Genomic DNA, 20709 nt, shown 5'->3' with positions numbered 1-20709 from the left:
CTCTCTTGGACAGAATCTTTCTTTCTCTCTCAATAAATATATTCTGATATTTAGAAAGAAAGGAAGGAAGGAAGGAAGAAACAGAGAGGTAAGGAGAGAGAGAGAGAGAGAGAGAGAGAGAGAGAGAGAGAGAGAGAGTGAGAATTCTGTACTGTATGGCTTACCATAGAGATTGATGAATCGAATACAGCTTTCCACTATGAGGGGGATAACCTGACCTGAGTCCTGAATAAAGAGATGGAAATCAGTTGACTTCTAAGGAAAGTGTCTAAATTAAATCACAATAAATCTCACAGTTCAATACTTCTTTTAAACCCTTTAGAGGATCATTTCCAAATCCATCCCTTCTAAAATCTTTTGTAAGATATTCCTCCCCAAAAAGACACCTTCCAAAAAGCTGCCTTTCCCATGTCTCAAAATAACCAGTGCCCTCTACTAAATAAATGTAAATTCTAGAAGTGCTTTTAAACATGTATCGGATGACAAATGAGATGAAGGAGATGCTGAGGCCATTGTTAAATATGTGTCAATGCCATGCACTCCAGGGAGTTAAAGAAAGTTACTGAGTTTGGATTTATTTTTCTTATATTTTTAAGACTGATCTTTCAGGAATTAAATCTTTAAAGAAAGCTAAAGAATTTTATATTTAAACAAAGGTATATTTTGGTTCTGCAGCAAACCAAATTAAACACATTTAATATTCTGTTTCAACTTGCCTGCTGTGCTTAGAGATGTCAATAGCTAACTCATCTCTTTTCTTTATATTTAGGTTTACATATCAAAATGAGTAACTCATCTTTGGCAAGGTTCTGACGTAAGTGATCAATCTTCAATGCATGGATAAAGAATGCTGGAGGACTGATGAGTTGCGGTCCTCCCACAAGACAGCCTGTCAACCGTCTCTGCATCCTCTCCACCATGTCCTTGAGAGTACATGACCTACATGATGACTGGACCTGATATGGGAACTGCTTTACAGATAATTAAAATGTGTCATGTATTCACTTGGTTTGCATCACAACTTACTTGTTCTTACAGATTTTTCATATTTTTAGGATTAAGAAAAATTGCACAAATGTGTGCCCCATTAGATGTAATTTTCTTAGGAAGTAAGGTTTTTTTGGAGGGTCTCCTTTTCCCATGTCTCAAAATAATCAGTGCCCTCTACTAAATAAATGTAAATTCTAGAAGTGCTTTTAAACATGTATCGGATGACAAATGAGATGAAGGAGATGCTGAGGCCATTGTTAAATATGTGTCAATGCCATGCACTCCAGGGAGTTATAAAGAAAGTTACTGAGTTTGGATTTATTTTTCTTATATTTTTAAGACTCTGATCTTTCAGGAATTAAATCTGTAAAGAAAGCAAAAGATTCAAAAGTGATTAGCTGAAATCAAGTATACAGTCATGAGGAACTGCAGTTTGAAACACACCATGTTGATTGCCTTTATATGTTAGAACAACTCAGTAACCACTCACTAACTTTTCCAATTAAGCAGTAAAGATTGGGAATAATGCAGTTCAGCAATATAAATACTTATTGTTTCTAGAATGGGTAATACATTTCTTAAGGAATTTTTTTATTTTCAAGGTTTTAAGACAATCTCATCAGTACATAATGGCTCAGGTATTAATTAAGTTTCTCTAATTAATTTGCTTTAGGAGAATACATTTTATTAATTCCTTAAAGAAGAGCCTTAAGAATAAAAATGCACCTCAGTATGGACTAGTTTGCTCAACACAGCAAAATTACATTATGTTATTTTAAAATTTACTGATGTGCAAAGGAATTTTTCTTTAAGATTACAAGCATATTTTAGTGGAAGTAACCTTTATTCAAACAGTTCATGTAACACTGTGACATAAAAGAGCAACACATATTTAAATGTAAGGGATGAAAAGAGAGTATTAGTTTGTACCTTTGCTGAATTTAATAGTCAAACATAAAGAAAAACAAAGGAAAAATTATTAAAAGAAAAATGTTTGCATTAAGAAAATTGTAAGTAAAAGAATTATGTTTTCATACTATTTAAAAATATTTTTAAAATTACTGAGGTGAGGGCTGGGGGATCTGGTTCAGTGGCACAAGCACCTTCCTGGGCAAGTATGAGGTCGTGAGTTTGATCCCAGGTACCAAAAAAACCCCACAAAAACAAAAAACAAAAAATAAAACAAAAAAAAAAAAACATTCAGGTGATTGCTAATCTTTTACCTATGACTGGCATTTCATTCAGACATAATGAATTTCGTAGCCATAAGTAGTGTGTGTGTGTGTGTTTTAGTTTAATTTTATAGATGCCAGATGCCTGGGTAGAAAGTATTTTACAAGAAATAGAACAATAGGTTGCGCTCCAGGCCATGCAAACAAACCTCGGTGTGTCTGTTTCCCTACAGACACTAGTTCTCTCCCAGTGAGACGAGGAGATCTCATCTGGACGAGCCTTTTTCAGAAGCATAGCAATACCTTTGTGCCCTGTGTGTGTCACTGTCACTACCAAAGATTCTTCCGTGTGTGTCATGTGGGGAGATGAAGCACTCGTGTAAGCGTATTTTCCATGATAACTACTTTATTCCTTCTTCAGTACTTCCATTTGGTCTCCTTTAGATGTACTTAATGAAAAATATTTTTAAAATGTAGCAGGCATACTTTGCTATTATCTTAAAACAGCCATTCAGTAAAATAACAGTTACATGTCTGCTTCTTGGAGCTTCCTATGTTCTTTCTCTACGAGGCCATCGCCAGCACATCTTGCTGTTTCATTTTTATTGTTTCTTTCTTTCTCTCCATCTAATTTGCCCCTGCTTAGAAGCCAGGGGTTGGGGAACTAGATAATCAAATGCAACAATAATTTTATATTAAATTAGAGCTAATAAGGCTCTTCTGGGTTTAAGGCTCAAAGCAATGGATTTGTGATTACCATTTAGGTATCCAGTGGTTTTTGCTTAATTCCAAAGTTAGAAATCATTTTTACAGCTGCCAGAGCTATGTATATGTATGTATTTATCCATATATATTATACATTCACATACTTACTTACATGTGCTTACTTAAAAATAGTGCACATATTCAATGAACAGACACATATTTTAAAAATATGCCAACTTAAAGAAGTTATTAAAAAATGTGGTTTCCCATATAAATTTAGTCTTCAAGAACACTGTGGCCCATGTCATAAAATGTGAGCTATGAAGCAGAAAGAAAGTCCTCTTTTAAAAATGTAATTTGCATTGCAATCCATAATCTCATGTTAAATGTGTATTTGCTATTTAACATTGACTTTCTTTTGTAAAATTCCTTCCCTCAAATTTCAGACATTTACCAAATGCATAATGTAAAAATGGAGAGTTTATTTGCTTTTTCCTCTTAAATTAGTGTTTGATTTCTATAGTTCCTAAGGCGTACTTATAAGCCTGTCTAATTTTCAACTGCAAACATTTTTCTTTTAAAGACTTCAAAAATCTAATTAAAGCAAGCATGAGTGTGACTTAGAAAGGACACAGCAGTGAAAGAGGCCGCACCCTCACCTCCCACTAGCACTATACCTGATGTCTCGTGTGCGAGTTTCTTCGTCCTCGGCTAGAAGCATTACCAGAAAGACAGGATGAAAAAGAAGACAGAGAATAAACACAGCAGAGACACGGGGTACAGACCACAGGGTCTTCCAATTTATCCAATATAATGAATTCCTGAAGTCACAGGAAATCAAGACTCTTGCTGTGCTTCAGAGAGTGACTAACAAATGGATGTTTAAAACATAGTTTGGGTTAGCTCATTTGTACAAGCAGACATAAAATATTTTCTCCTTTTTTCCTTGTAAAAATTATGGCTTTAAAAAAATAAAGAAGGGTTTCTTTTTTGCTCACATAATAGCATCCACATTTATTGCCTTTTCTAAAGACACTCGACCCAAATATTCTTTCCTCTCTGACTTCAGGAAATATTATATTGATTTTCTGGGAAAGGAAAGAGCCCCAGGACAGACTCGGACATAATGACCTGCCTCATTCAATGAGAGGCTGAGGCCATTATAGGGAGAAGCGTGGAGATCAGCCACCCAGATGGCTGGTGCCAGTACCTTGACGAATGTTTCCAAATCCCCATTAAACAACTTAGCATTATACTGTGAGCGGGGTCGGGACTTCCTGTGTTTCTGGGGCTTAGGGGGAACATTTGGAGGCCTAAGGGAAGGGAATATAATTACTGAGCATGGCATAAATCAAACAATAAATAAAATACTCATAGGTCACATCCAGATTACAAAACAAGGGATTTTGGGTTCCTTCCCCACCCCTGCCCATGGGGGAAAAGGGTCCCACCCCTTCCCATTTATTTTTACTTACGTATAAAAAAAGCTTACAAAGCATTCATTTAGATTGCTGTTTTCTTACATGCTACAGCTGGCATTTGTTTGCTAGTATGCTTAAAAATGATAAGCATTACCAAATGGAATTGTGAGCTATTTGGCCAGTGTTACAAAGTAGGGTTCTTGTGATTCAGCTTATGAGTCACATGGATCATAAAATTAGGCCTCTGAATAGATTCCAAAATGAGAAACTAAATAAATATAATATTTTCAGGTATAACATAATTCTTCAATGCAAGTATCATCAACACGTTAGTTGGACTTCATGTTATGCAAAAGTAACTATTAATGGGTCACAAGTAGAAAAATAGTGTTTGGTTTTAGTGCTGTTTCTGACTAGGGGCACCAGCTCGTGTAAATTATTATTTTGTAGAACAAACTAAGTATTTGTAGAGTGTTAGGATGTACTTATTTATGGTATTTGGACTCTGTCCATCCCTTCCCTGCCTGCCTGCCTGTCTGTCTGGTTGGTAGATATGCCAGTCTTTCTCATATATGTACAGCCAGTGCATCATGTACTATATTTGGTAACTCTGCATCATCTTCCCCTGTAGTTGGAGAGTGGGTATCTGCCTCAACTGCTATATCTGTGGTAAGTATACAGAAGGAGAGTCCCGAGTCCTCTCTCCAGATGTTGTGATTTAAACTCCTTAACCACACCTAGAAATTACAAAAAGCTCTTTTAAACTATAGACTCCTAGAAAGAAGTAACTTTGCAGTTCATTTTGTTCAAATTCATAAAGTGTAGTTTAGAAATAAAAATCCTAAGAATTTATGGGGAAGCCCCAAAAGGCCCAATAATCAAGAGATACAGGGGAACGAATCTACTGATAACAACCTGTCATAGATTCTAAGAATCTCCCAGTGGGTGGTGTCATATGATTAAAGAAAGACACAGCCCATAGTACTTCAAACCCCATGGTACCTGAGGGTTTAAAAGGAGTCTTTGTAAATATCTAGAAGTGAATACGGAAACCTCTATGTAAACCAGGTAGGATTTCATGACCTGCTGCAACAGAAATCTCTGAAATCTTTTACACACTAAATTCAGTACCATTCATGGAGGAAGGAAGGGATGCAGGAGATGTTTAACAATATGTTGTTGATTTCATGATTTTATAAATATTTTTATAATGCAGATTTTTATTCTGGTGTGGTGAAGCCAGCAGATCAAGAGATGACGGCTACTGAAAAGTTTGTTTACTTCCTCCATAAGGAAGGAACAGCTCTGCGGCTCTGCTGGAGAGTGGGCAGGAGCACATGGGGAACCACTAAGGTCAGGTTCCTTGGTCAGGAGGTGGAGAGAGAGAGTGAGGCGAGCACGTAAGTCAGAGTCTTTACTGTGGTTCTCACTGGAAGGAATGGTAGAAACTGGGTAAGCAGACCCGGCATTGGTTAGACGGAAAGGTTTCAGGAGGCTCTGGCTTCCTGCGGCTATTCCTAGCTGCTGGTGCCTGCCTGTGAGGTGTAAAGTCAAGGGGAACAGTGGCTCTGAAGGTGGGAATCTGATAAAGAAGTGGTTGGGATTGTGGGCTCTGGATTAACTGGTAAACCTGTAAAAGGTGTATTTGTAAACTGGTCATTACTATCTCTAGGATTTGCTTCACCCAAGAGAGGTGGTCCTTCCAAGGTTCATAAAGCCCAAGAGATACAAACATCAAATCATGAGACTAGAAAATATGGGTAATTCAGGGTCCAACAGAGTTCTACATGTAGTGATACCTGGAGCAGGAAAAGTGAAGGGGATCAGAATTTGGTCACTGATTCATGCAACAAGCAAATCTTGTAGCTGGAGCCAAAGCTTCCAGTGGCACTGGATATTTGGTCCTACTTCGCTGGTGGGTACAGAATAATACTTGGCTGGGACTCTCGGAGAGATGGATTTTTTTGCTACTTCTACTAAAGGCTTGAAAACTGCCTGTCTCAAAGGATCCAAAATATGTGGTAGATATAAAGAAACTAAAGTTGTGAGAGGGGGTTGGGAGTACAATGAACCACCTGAGTGATTACTGAAGTCATTTCCGCCACAGAGCGGGGGTTAGGCGCACTGGTGGGCCAGTGTTTCTGACTCCACAGTGCTTGGAGCAGGTGAGCAGAACCTGACCATGTGACATTCTAACTATAGGACTCCTTTTGGCTCTGTGCCCTGCACACACCTTCCTGATAGCTGGATTCTTGTACGGGATGCTCATGAGAGGAAGCACTACCAGGGTTATGTGAATATTTAGGGCATTTGAAAATTATAGTTATCATTGCAAATTCATGTATTTGAATACTTTAAAAATATCTTAAAGTGTCTTACATTAAATATACTCTAGAAACAACAGAAAAAATACTTGATAACGCAAAGAGATGCTACATATGAAAAAGCACCATTAGCTTTATATTACTTACTACAATGAGGTAATATCCTTTGTTACTGACAAAGTGAAGGGAAACCTCAGTTGTTTTTTCTTTTAATAAGTTTAGAAAAGTCAGTGGGTCTGGCTTCCCAATGGTTCACCAAGAAGAAAGAGGGGCTTCCGTATGAATAAATTGCCCCACAGTAACACTCCAGAATCTTAAAAATAACTTGCCAGATGTTGTCAGTCAGTGCCTCTGACCTCAAGCACAACTCGACTTCACGAGTTCGAAGGTTTGCTAAGTCAACTAGAAAAATTTCTATATGCTGCATTAATGGTGTCATAGAAAAGTAACACCCACCACAAACTCTCCCCTGCTCAAATCAGAATCTTTTTCCAAAATGGCTTACAAAGGCTTCTCTGAGTGATTAAAAAATGTGCAATATTATTGTTGGTACTAAAAGTTAAAAGAGAAATAAGAAGTGGTAGATAGCTAAAAATCCTCTGAATATTTAATATAGCTGTAATTTTTATGAGTAATATGAAATAAGACAAACTACAACACAATGTAACTAATACTTTGTATATACAAACGCAGTAGATATATCTATCATGTTATTTGTTAACCAAGTTATCAAAGCAAAAGTCTCAATCAGGCTATTTCTAAAGATTTAATGTGCTTTGGATTAGATAAACCAAGCCTGTGTTTAACTTAGGTCTTTGCTACAATCCCATAGGAAATCCTTTGGTATACCATAGTGTATCCGATGTGGTAAGGGCCACAAGCATTTCATGGCGCTATGTGCTGTCAAGCCCAAACTGTCTTCCATGCACGTTAACCAATATATTCATTTCTATACCATTTAAATGGTTGCTTCTTGATAAAGAAAAAAGAAACTGAAATACACAATGAATTATGACAAAGTATCTTCCTACCTTGTAGTCATATATTCAGCTTTGTGACCTGCAAAAACAAAAAATGAAAATCAGTTGAACTGAATTAGTGGAATATATTTGATAAGCTTTTGTATCATCCATTCATTACTTTAGGATGCTGAGTTTATAATAGCTGACACATTTTATGGAGGAAAACACAAGAATAGCATATGAAGATAAGAAATTCAGTCAAGATTTCATAAAATTTATCCATAACATTTAATGAATTCTCTAGATTAGAGAATTATATTTCACATGACAATTTGAGGAGGTAGTTTTAAAAAAATCAAAGTTTCTTGGTCATAATTCAATTTAAACAAAAAATACAAATAAAACATTTCAGATTTGAATGTTATTTATTCCGTTTTGACTGATACTTGTCTAAGAGGAGTAGGTGGTCAAGTGGGGTTGAGAGAATTCATTTTCCCTTGGACTAATTTGGAATTCTAATCAGGGTCTGGGAGAGAAGTTGCATTCTATAATCAGAAATGACATTTTCAGATAATAACATACGGGGACATTAAATGATACTATATTCCAAGAACTTGTAAGCTAAAAGCCTTTCATGGAATTCTGTCATTTAAACATGAGCTGCTTTTATACATTTGGGCTTCTTGAGTTTCTTTAAATAACACGGCTGAATTTTTATAGCACTCTCACAATCTGCACTAATTTTAAGTTTGCATGTGTCGCTGGCTGCTGTCTGCTCTTTCTTACATTCAGGGTGGAGCAGGGAGAAGAGGTGTGGGCGACTTAAGCCATTCAACTGATTTGTTTGCAAAATGATGGCAAGGTCCTGAAAGAGCTTGAAAATAGGAGAGCAGAAGGTCACATGCCAGCACAGAGAGGCGAGGCCAGTCCCCTGGATCAGAACAGACAGATTAAGACTTATAGGGCGAGACCAGTGTAACAACCAAGGGAAGGCTGGCGTGTGGGAACGCTGGATGAATACTCCTAGGCTGCCACAGAGGCTTTCACTTTATTACTCACTTTTGAAGAATAAGTAACATAAGATATTCGATTAGCATTTACTTATTAAACCATGGACAACAGATAACATCTGAGAATACCTTCCTCAACATAGTCTGACCACTGTACATGTTGGCAGTATCAGTTCTTAACTAGACATGGAGTAGGGATGTGGGGAAAAAGAACCTGATTCTCCCTATCCTACCCAGATCCACTTATCATTTACCTGCAGGTCCCTTCCTTTTGGGAGCCTTTTGCTACTTAGAAGAGGTATACACAGAACCCCAGAAAAATATGCTGCTCTTCATGCATGGAAAGTAGAGGGACAGAGAGTGAATTTGGCAGGGCGTGGTTGCCTTGGGGATATTCTAATGACGTGTCTATCAAGGACCTGGCTAGACCAGTTAAGGCCCAGAGAAAAGACTGCACTTGAGATAAAGATCTGAGCATCTCTATTATTTAGGCTGCATAAGGGCTATAGGAGCTGGCCTAGGAAGATCCAGTAAAATGACCACAGGTGATATACAGAAACTGGTGCTGCATTGTATGGTCAAGCTGCATACTCTAGTATGAGATAAAAATATGATATAAAACACATCAGTAACAACAATAAAAATAGCCACAACGTTTAATACTTATTAGACCACATTCTAAGCCTTAATTAGGTAATGTGTTCTAAAGTATTCTAAACACTATGTTAAATATTTTAGCTCATAATTTTCACAATCACCTAATGAAGTACTTTCTATTATTGTAGTTATTTTGCAGAACAAAGTGAGCATATATATAAAAATGACTTGCCCAAGGCCATGAGGCTACCTTGGGGTGATCTGGGACTATGGTCCAGCTTTGTTATAGTTTCAGACCTGTGCTCCCAAGTCTTACATTGTATTGTCTTTAAAAATAGAAAGACTTTTTTTCCTGGAAAATAGTTTGAATTATCCTAGAAGATATATGTCTTAAACTTCTGCATACCTCACATGGCTAAAGCCAAACACAAAATATTGAAGCCTTTAATAAGTTTAATAAATTACATGAGTATGTAAAGTATCAAATATCTGTACATATGACTAACAGGTTAATTGTTTTCAAGTGGTTCAATGCTAGTGATGTTAATGATAATTTCTTAGGAATAAAACATTTTAAAAACTGGAAATTGTACTGTTTTTGTTAAAATATCCCAACTAATTAATCCCTAGATTTAGAAAATGATCGAATAGAATTGCTTCCAATAATTTTATTCCATTCATCTATGGTTAATAGTAAGATAAAAATTAAAAACCTATAAAAGGTACATTTCGAATAATGAACCAAAAGCAACCTTTGCAAGTACTATCATTCACAGCACAACCAGCCTACCCCATCCAGTGCTTTTTCAGTTAACAGTGCTGAGTGTGTCTCAATTGACAAATGAGGCTTTATTTTTTAATCAGTATGATCATTAATAGATCTACAACACAAGCTTAATGACTCTCCTTCCTAGAGAAATGTGAAAGCTTCTAGTGGTCTGAGTGTTGCAGGCAGCTGAGTTAGTTAGAACTACTATAGGCAGTGAGACAGGGCTGGGTCCTCGATGGAGCCAGAGCAGAAGTCCACACAACTCGCAACTCTGGGGGAGACAAACACCTCCTTCCATGGGCCAGGCCTCAAGACAAAAGATCAAACAGATGTATCCATATCCTAAGGACTGATACTCTAAATAGTTCCCTATCCTGTGAGGGAGTCAGAAGCCACCATTCCAACCGCCTAGGGAAGAGTTGCTGCTCCCTAAGAATGCCCGCTTTCTACGTGCTTTGTCCCCAATTCAATCAGTTTTACCTGAACTATTAATCTTATTGGCTAACTACAGTTATGTCCCACCTTACATCTACCTTGTGAACTCCCAGTTTCCCCACCTTAAACCCGTCTCATCCCGTGATTTTACTCTTTATAGTCCCTGGAAAAGACAGAGTCCTTGGCAACCCGCTGGGACCCCTTCTGCCCCTGTCACAGACAGAAGCTTTCTTTCTCTAAATAAATATATTCTACTCTTAACCTCCGTTGTTCCTAAAATTCATTCTTCGGTTTTAGAGAACACGAACTTATGGACACAGTAGGTCTAGAGTTTCATTCCCCTATATCATGAGGATTAGATCTCAGTCACTTTCTTTGGGAGCCTACTTAAATATTAAAAACAACAGAATCCCCTCACATACACACAGATGAAAGCCATTTGGAGGAAAAAAGTGACCCAGTGAATTAATTTTTGTATCTAAATGCATTTTATTTCTCTATATAAAAGGCAAAATCAAAGTAATTTTGGGGGCAACTTGAGAAAAAAAATGCTAAAGGAAATATTTAAAATATAAATAGCTCCAACTAGACAGAGACACCCTGGATTTGTTCCCTCATGAGTGACCTGTGAGGACTTTTGGCATTACTCTCCAGCCCTTTTTCTTCCTGAAGAATCCCAACTACTGCAGTGCTTTTCTAAAAAGAACTAATTATTCACAATCAGCTTCTCCTTTGAAAGTATGTTTGTACTCCTACTCAAAGACAAACAAAGGGTTGTGTAAAGACAACCTATTTAATTCCTTTGTCAGAAAGAAACAGCGTAATATGGAGCTCAGCTCCCAGTGTCAGATTTTCTGTGTTTAGCAAAATTACACAGATATTTACACCCTCTTAACTCCAAAGGTGCCTATAAAGAAGCCAAAGTGAACATTAGACTCATTACTGAAAATGAAAAATAACTTTCCATGCCCCAGGGTTATGGACATATATCTTATTTACTGGGTCAGTTTAACCTTGATTTAAAAATGAGTGGCACCACACGAAGATACAAGGGTGTTGTGATGGGATAAGGTGACAGTGATGAGTATAGTTAAACAGTTCACTCTCTTGTTTCTATTTCAAAAGCTTTAAGATTCTGAATTTTGACAGTGCTTCTTTAAGAGCCTGGTGCAGTTGCTTCACAATGCTATAAATCAAAGAACTTACTGGGCCATTGGTAGCCTGCCAAAAGTGAGCAGCGAGGCAGGCCAAACACATGTCTGTAGTTACAGTTTCAGCTGTGTATGATCAACTGCTAAATCCCTGGGTTAGGCTCTATTTGTTTTAATGTGAAGGCAGTTTTTGCAGCGGTGAGTCTAGTATTATTTAGTGAGGTGATTTCTATCTAAAACCCAAGACTATCCCCAAACACAGCATTAAATCATGTACTACTAACCTTATTTAACCAAATAGGGACTTGGATTCTTTCCTAAGGGCTCACCATTGGATTACCTCACCATGGGCCAGGAGTCCTTAGCCCTCCTAGGCTCCTTTGGTGTAAGCCTATTAACATGAATAGGGCTTGTGTGGAAAGCCAGCAGGATCACAGTGATCAAGCTAAAAGGTAGGGCATGTCTCCCATGCTCAACTTTTCTCTGAGTGTCAGCAATTGGTGTACTGTAAGCCTGCAAGAGGGCCACAGCCAAGGAACAGAAGGGTCTGCAACCAGTGGTCAGGGGCCAGCTAAGGCTGCTGCCACTAGGTGAAAGTCATCCACTTCCTGCTGCAGAGTAAATGGAGTCCAGTGCAGGTCTGAGCTCCTGAACATAGCCGCGTCACTCACACACTGGAACTCACTGAAAGAAACTTCAAGATAAAGGAATCCTGGCTCAGAGTTTACAAAGTATAACACAGTTTTATACAGGGCAGCAGCAAAAGATAGAATCTGGCACATAGATTCAGCAAATTGGTCAAAATATTGCCCTATCCAAAAATGACATGTAAAATAACATTAACTGTTGAGTCTTTTTTTTTAGGAGACACAAGAAAATTTATAATGCTTGAGTACCATAAACGTTTTGGAACATGGCTCCAAGCCACATAAACACACATCTGCACATATCACCAAGAGTGAATGCACGCCCCTTAATGCTGGCAATCTCAGTTTCTACACTGGTAGCCATTCTTGAAGGGAAGGATTCTGTGCCTCTAAAGCATTCTTCTACACTGAGGATAATTTATATTTCCAGGCCAGCAACTGACTGAAGAGATATCGCTTGAAATATAAGGCACTTTTGAAAAAAGGAAAAAAAGAAACTATGAGTGAAAGAGAAAAAACAAAAACAAAAAACAAAACCAATTCCTCAAGAAAAATATTCAGTTGGGCATACATGCCTGTAATCCCAGCACTTGGGAGACTGAGGCAGGAGGACTGCTGAGAATTTGAGGCCAGCCTGGGCTCTGTAGGGGCTTCAAGGATGGTCTGAACTGCATAGTGAGATGCTGTCTTTAAAAAAAAAAGCCAAAAGAAAAAAAGGGAAAAATATACAAACATAAAAAGGGTTCTTTTTTAAAAAATTCAAATCTATAGAAAAGCAACAAGAATAATACAGGGAACATCCTTATACTCTTTATTTAGATTTCTTAATTGTTAATACTTATAAAATTGGTCAGGGATATAGCTCAGTGACAAGATACCTGACTGGCAAGCACAGATCTTGAGTTTGCTTCCTCGTACCATAAAACAAACAAACAAACTTATGAAATTGGCTTCATTTCCCACATATATATCTATATCTATCTATCTATCTATCTACCTATCTATCTATCTATCAATATATATATATATATACCTTTCTTTTAGAATCACATAAGCTATAGACATTATGACTTTTCAGTTAGCATTCTTCTTTATAATCACAGTACCATAATCATACATAGAAAAATTAACATGAACTCAGTAATATCACTTAATATAGTCCTTGCTTAACATTTTCCACTATGCCAAAGAGATTCCTCTTGAAATTTGCTTTTTGATTCAGAAGTTAATGAAGATGCATAGATACAGTGCCTCTGGTTATTTTAGTTTTTCATACATTTTTTCATAGTTCGACACATTTCCACTAACTTGTACCACTGGTGTCACATGTGTGACTGTCCCATTGGGTAGTTTGTATCACCTGATGGGACTGCCTCATGCTACCTGGTGGGACAGTCGCGTGTTGTACCACCAGTGGTTCAGAGTCTCCCAGCAGCAAGACATATGAATTATGATGTTTCTTTCACGAACCCGCCCTCCACTGTCTCTCTCTTTTTCTTTTTGAGACAGGGTCTTACTGTACAGTTCAGGCTGACCTTAAGCTCACTTTGTAGCCCAGGCTAGTCTTGAACTTGCAGTGGTCCTCCTGCCTCAGTCTCTGTTGTTTTCTTCTTAGATAAAACTGGCCTTTTTTCTTGGTATCTGCCACCTGAACTGTGTAAGACATGGAGCCTTAGGTGACAGTAACTTTTCTTCATGTGGCCAAATTCTCTGAGGATGATTCTTTGAAGGACAACATAAAATAGATATTGTCTTACGGGCAAGGGAGTGACAGAAGGCAACAATATAGAGTGGCAATTTTTTGATGTAACTCACAACTCATTTCTTCTCATTTCCCATCCCTTCTGCATTTTCTTTCATTTTTCTATAACTTACAGCAGGATCTAGCATGAATAAAGAATAATTAAAATTACAGACTCAGAGGCATTAAGTCTTTTCTTAAGGACAGGGACTTTGCTTATATTTTTTCCCTTTTAAATTTTGTGCAGACAAAAAAAGAAACAGTAGCATTTATATAATTCCTACCGTCCATTTTCTTCTCAGCTTCCTCATTTATAAAAATGAGGGAATTAATATTGCCCACTTAAACATATAGCTCAGAACAATGCTAGACACAGGGAAAATCTTATGCAAGTATTAACTCTAGCTATTGTTTTTATTATTAGATGCAGCATTCTGCTTATATTTTGGGACTATTTCTCAACTACCAACAATGTCTAATGAAAAGAAAAAAAACATCATCCAAACTGGTTTAGCTGGTATCCAGAGTCCAAAACAAAGTGACAGAGGGAACAATAAATACTGGCCCATGAAAACAAACAGGGGTGGTGCGGGAGGGTGGAGAAGTCCAGGAAGAGAAGGGAAAGGCAGCTGGGATCCAACACAGAAACAGGACAGCTCCTCCGGACTCTGTTAGGAGCGCTGTGCTCTGAAGAGCCCACGTGAGCTCTGACTTAGTTCCTCAGCCCTCCCCAGATCTCCTATTCTTCCTGAAGTTCACTAGTATGCTTAAAAACAAATAGTTCTAGGGAGACAACTTGATTATCACAGACACAAAAAAACCAAATCTAAACATGTCATGTTTCTGCTTGAGTCACAAACATATGATTCATACTCTTAGTGGAGCACATTCATGACATGCTATACAATCTAGCCGTCTATCCCAAAAAACTGACCTTCGCCGAGAGTCCTTTGCAGCAAGTCATGTTTGGCTTGGAGTTTTGTGATGAGGTTACTGCCTTCCAAATATTCTCTGAGTTTCTGCAAAAGGCAAGATCAATTTTTAATAAAAACAAGTTTAATGTTAAGGAATTTCTCATACAGATCTGAAGCCCAGCCACTTTTATCTCCTATATCCTAGAATTTTGGTACCCACGCAGTATCTGTAGTCCAGCAGCATCAGCCATCACTTGTGGGCCATATGAGATGCAGAGTACAGGGCCCTTCCCTCCCCAGACCTATGGCAGCCAGAACCCACATTTTAACAAGCTCTTGTTTTAGAGCAGTCCTAACTCCTAAGCTAACTCCTAAATTGTCTAAATCAGAAACTCTGAGGGGGTCAGGAGTCTATGTTTTAAACGAGTCATCTGAGAAGCAGCACCAGGGAAGCCCAGATCTGGGCTCTGTCACAAGTAGCCAGAGAAGCGATCTCGCACCATGAAGTAGAACTGCTCAGTCTCCTGCTGGTTTGCTCTTCTCTTGGCGATGCTGGGCTTACTCAGGTAGGTCTCGGAGACGGTGGACTTCACAGACTCTGTGGAGCGGCTGTGCTGGAAGCACTCGGACACATCATAGTCCTCAATGGTCACCATATCTTGTATTGTTTGCAAGGTGGCTTCTGTCGTTTTCTTAACCTTAGAAAAGAAATGCATTTCTCATGTTAGTACACTATTTCATGAATCCCACACATACTCAGCAGCAGTCTGGTATGTCAGGTGGAGAAGAAAAACATGAGCCCAGTACCCAGGGAACTCAGAATGTATCACTGTTTTGTTTTGTTTGGAGGAACTCAGAATTTATCAGGGGAGAGGTCAACAGTATCACAGGATTGAGGGGAAGGGAAGGGAATGAGGAAAAGAAAGATATAATGTGTACAGGTACCAATTCCCTCTGATGAATGTGATCATTATGTATGTTAAAGATGTACCAATAAAAAAATCCCAGTATTGCATATTCCTGATAAGAGGGGAGCTTTAATCCTAAGGAGGCTATCACTTTACATTTGAGTCCTTATAAATTTCACCGATGATTAGAGTCCCTCACAATTACTTCTGTGCTTTAAATAACACTTTTAACTGAAGCAAAACTACATACAGAAAAATACGTAGATCATAAATATATAGGTTGATAGATGTTCAAAAAGTGAATATACCTCAGACAAAAATAGTAACTTATGAGTACCCTTTCATGTGCTCCCAACCACCTTTTTTCTTCCTCAAACTTATTTCCATTATTTTGATTTCTAACATCATATACTAGTTTTGGTCTTTTTTTGTACTTTACATAAATGCAACCTTACAGCATGTATGATTTTTGTCTTGATTCTTTTCCTCAGTAAAATTCATCCATGTTTTCTTTGCATAGTAGTTCACTGCAGAATATCCACCGTCAGACTACACCTAATTGAATCCTTTAATTACCAATATGACTTATTTTTAGTTTTGGGCTGCAGTTAAGCATGTTTTTTGAGCACAACTTTGTCAGGTTACACCACACATGAATGAAACTGCTGATCATGGGATATGCCTGACTTTTCCCCAAAATGACTGGTATAGTTTTTATTTCTTCGAGCAGGGAGAAGAATTTCTGTTACTCCACATTTCACCAATAGTGGGTATTGTTAGTCTTTTAAATTTAAAGCACCGTGTTAGGTAAGCAATAGCGTCTCACCATGCCTTTCTCTGATGTATGAAATGGAATACATTATCACAGGTTTGAAGCAATTTGGACCATCTCCCGTGGGAATGCTTTGCTCTAATCTCTGCTCAGTTTTCTACTGGATTAAGAGTCTTTTTCTCAATGATTTGTAAATATGGATATGAGTCTAGTTACACATGCTACAAATATCTTTTCCAATTCTGTACTGCATCTTTGCCCAGTTGTTTTATTATACAGATGAATACAGTTGCTACTTTAATGTAATTAATTCATTAGTTCTTTACTTTATTATCAATGCTATTTGTGTCCTATTTAAAAATATTTTTCTACCTCATGGTCACAAAGATGCTGTCCTGTTTTCTAGGAGCTTATCATTTTTAAAAATTCATGGGTTATATTCCACTTTTGCTTATAGAAGTCTAATGTAAATTGATAGTTTTATCTTTCTCCTATACAACATAAAGGATTTAGAGTATTTCAATTCCACTCAACTATTGATTAATATGCAATTTTGTAATGTAACAATATAACAATATATGTAGATAAATATTTAAATAAATTTGAATAAGATACTGTTTTATATAACCATATTCATTACTCTTTGATCTCCATTCCTTGTATTTTAATAGCACCCTGTACAAATTCTTTTTAGCATATATTTTGTTGACTTAAAAATATCTTTTACTTCACCTTAATTTACATTATGATATATTTCCTGTTCGGCATTCTCATATAGCTTCTCTGTTCTTGTTATGTGAGAAATTTCCCTTCAGTCTGTCACTACTTTGAATGGAAATTTCTTTCTTAGTTGCTTCAGTGTTTCTATTCATCTTTAGGTTTCCACAGTTTCACTGTTTCAAGAATAAATTATGTCTGGGATTATTTGGGGACACTTAAATCTGAGTCGTTTTCGTAAGTGCCAGTAATTTCAGCTACTGACTATTTTTTATCATTTATTGGGAATTAAATTACTGTACTTCACTATATTGTCTTTATCTTTTATTTTTCTCTTCTGTGTTTTCTATTTTTTCAACATTGGTTTTGATTATTTTCTTCTGATTTGTCTTCTACTTTGACAATTAACTCTTCAAGTGTGTCTAATGCTAAAACCTTTCAATGAATTCATAATTTAGGTTGTGTAAATCTTAGTTCTTGAATTCCAATGTGGTTCATTTCCAAAGATGTTCTTTGTGTCCAGCTGAAGTCAAAGTTTGACTTTCATATCCTTCAATACTATAAACAGTTATTATATAGTTTGTTTCTGATAAGCCCAATAATTACAGCTCCTGCAGGTGTGCCAATGTTATTATTTCTTCTAGCTACTATTATAGTGTCTTGTCTTCTCACATGCTCATTCTTTGTTGGACAACTGTAGAGTTATCTGAGGTCGAAAGTGAGATTAGCTTCCAAAGAGAATATTTACTTTCCTAAGTTGTTGGAAGTGCTAGTGGATCAGATCACTGGATTTTTTATTGTTTGAAGTACTGGAAGCTTTTCATTGTGAGAAGATAAAGTTCCTGGTGCCTTAGGGTTCAGCTTTGGCCATGTGCTTTGTTTTGGACAAACATTTGAATGAAAGAGTCAAACTTCTTGAATCTCAGGCATGGTGCTTGCACACCTGTAATCCCAGCACTCAGGAAGCTGAGGCAGGAGGACTGCCATGAGTTCAAGGCCAGCTTGAACTACATGGCAAGGCTTTGTCTTGAAACAAACAAACAAACAAACAACTGAGTGACTCAGTCCACCATTACAGAAGTGGAAATTTAAAAAAAAATTTTTTTAATAGCATCATATTGTTTTGGAAAGAAACAATAGTAGCTGAGTTTGACTGCTTCAAAAGCTCATATGATAGGATTACTAAAAAAAGAGGCAACAAAGTTTAATAGATTTGGTCATTATTTCTAGGAGTATGTGAAATGCAAAGCATGGGTATTCTTAGGAAAAAGCACATTAAAGATCGGTTTAAAAAACAGTGCTATGAATAGCAGCTTTAAGGTCATGATTATATATCTATATATTGGATTAGAAGACTCAATATCTTATTCAATTAGGTTCTTGTGGCTTGGGGAAGTTCTAATGACAGCATTATGCACAAGTCATAAAGTACTATCTCTAAAACATCTGATGTGAAGATGGTGTACTCTGGTGTGTTGATGCTCAAAATGTGTTCATGAGAAATAATGAAATTGTGAGAACGAGAAATAATGCTTCCACATTAAAGCATTATTATATATAATTTTAAGCATTTATGCATAATTAAGTGAATAACTAAATATCTCAGTAGCTATTTGACTACCTTATATTTTTGTCAATTTTATTTTTACATTAGGAAAATGAAAGCCTTTTACTGAAGCTTATACACAGTAACCGAAACACTATTACACACTATTATTTCTTCACATAATTCAACTCTTAACAATGTGTAGGAAAGCACTGGAGAGAGAGCATACTGTGTTGTCTGAGGCGATCAGGGAGGCACCGACTGAGAAGGTGAGTTCTGGCCACATGCTGAAGGATGAGTTGGTATTTACTGGAGGAACACAGGTTTTCCAGGTAGAAGAAAGAGTGGGAAGAAAAAGCCCTTGTCCTCTTACAGATCCAAGAGTTTAACAGTGTAGCGAGATGATGTGCTAAGCAAGGCCTAATGAGTCACACTACTTTAAGAATCAACAGAGAGATGCTGCTCGCTATCTACAAGGAAAGACTAAACAGAGTCCAGAACAGATGCATAACAAAACAAAAGGTAGGAAAGCTGAGTCCCTTTAAGATGATAAGAGCTTGTCTGAGAAGTGACATCAGGACTGAGAACGACAGGACACATCTGAAAAACACTCATGCAGGGGCTGGGGATTTAGCTCAGCGGCATAAGCACCTGCCTTGCAAGCAGGCGGTCGTGAGTTCGATCCCCGGTACCGATAAAAATGAAAAAAGACAAACAAAACAAAACAAAACAAAACACTCATGCAACACTAGTGGAGGGTACATCTTCCTTGACAAAAGTGTCTTAAATGGAAATAAAAACATTACTATAACTAAGCAGGTAAGGCATAGCAAATCTTCAAGAGATTTAAAAAATAAAAAAGTATATTATGTTCTTAAGATACTGGAGCAGTGGAGTGTATGAATAAAATTATGTAAGACATGATAAGGTGCTTTGACATGTTTCTCATTACAACACAGTAACAAATTAAAACAAAGACAAAAGAGGTTTTCAAAACCAAAAACAGAAATAAAAAAGGACTACCCTATATCTTAGGTATGTTTATAGAACCTAGTAAAACAAAAAATTGTCCTGAGTAAAAATAAAAATCTGTGTATGTAGTTTGTTCTGAAATAATTTGAAAGTTTGTTGGAATTTGGCATTGAACATACGTCCACTCAGTTTATGAGATAGCTGTGCTCGGAGCGCTAGACCCAGGTTCCTGTAGGTAGGCCAGCCAGAGGCAGCAGCATTATTAGATATGCGCCCACGGAATGTACATAGGTAGAGCCAAATCAATGTTTTCCTTTGTTTTTTTCACCTTCCTTCTGACACGAGAAGTAGTGGTATCAAGGTTAAATTTGGAATTGTAGGGAAGAATGAAAAATCTGACAGAAGCCATCAGCCACTATGGCTGGGATTATGCAGCATCCTATGAGATGCTCCCAAAGAATAACACCGACTCTGACACACATATGCCTTGTTACTGAATCACTAGCTGATAGGAGGCTCAGAATAGCTCTTCAGAAAAAGCACTAGTCTTTGGTAGAAGGAGGGGTCAAAATCTTGTCCTGGAATTCATGAAAAAACCCAAGGAATGTAGTTACACTGAGGAGCTCTCCGGGTAGCCTCAACTATGAGGTGTGATTTCCCTGATTCCTTCTGAGGATTGAACGGGAAGTAGCTTCTCTAGGCCCTCGTGGCATGTAAATGGCTATTCTCACAATATGGTCCCTTTCACAGATTTCCTATCTCTGTCTGTCTTCAAATTCCTCTTTTCTTTACAAGGACGGTAATCACATTGGATTAGTGCCCACCCTAATGACCTCACTTTAATTTGATGACCCCTGTAAAGACCTTTTTCTTCAACTGAGATCACATTCTGAATCACTGGGGGTTAGAGTGTCAACATAACAGATTTTGGGAGAACACAATTCACGCCACAACAC

General features: G+C 37.4%; 1 protein-coding gene across 2 annotated transcripts in view; it reads right to left on the bottom strand.

The window, feature by feature from the left end:
• Srgap1 (SLIT-ROBO Rho GTPase activating protein 1) overlaps positions 1–20709 on the bottom strand; it is a 288940-nt gene that overhangs the window by 55706 nt on the left and 212525 nt on the right. Inside the window, exons 9-13 of one of the 2 annotated variants that reach the window (XM_003476114.5) lie at positions 15339–15536; positions 14859–14943; positions 7644–7671; positions 4078–4180; positions 165–225 (exon numbers count right to left, since the gene is read on the bottom strand). In XM_003476114.5, coding sequence (XP_003476162.1) covers positions 165–225; positions 4078–4180; positions 7644–7671; positions 14859–14943; positions 15339–15536 — 475 coding nt within the window. Of the gene's footprint in view, positions 1–164; positions 226–3544; positions 3579–4077; positions 4181–7643; positions 7672–14858; positions 14944–15338; positions 15537–20709 lie in introns of both variants that reach the window. The other variant, XM_003476115.5, reaches the window with a different exon arrangement.

This window comes from Cavia porcellus, unplaced genomic scaffold, assembly GCF_034190915.1.
Source record: "Cavia porcellus strain 051 isolate PalLab524CR breed Dunkin Hartley unplaced genomic scaffold, mCavPor4.1 scaffold_8, whole genome shotgun sequence".
Taxonomy (NCBI): domain Eukaryota; kingdom Metazoa; phylum Chordata; class Mammalia; order Rodentia; family Caviidae; genus Cavia; species Cavia porcellus.
This window is presented reverse-complemented; position numbering and strand designations above follow the sequence as displayed.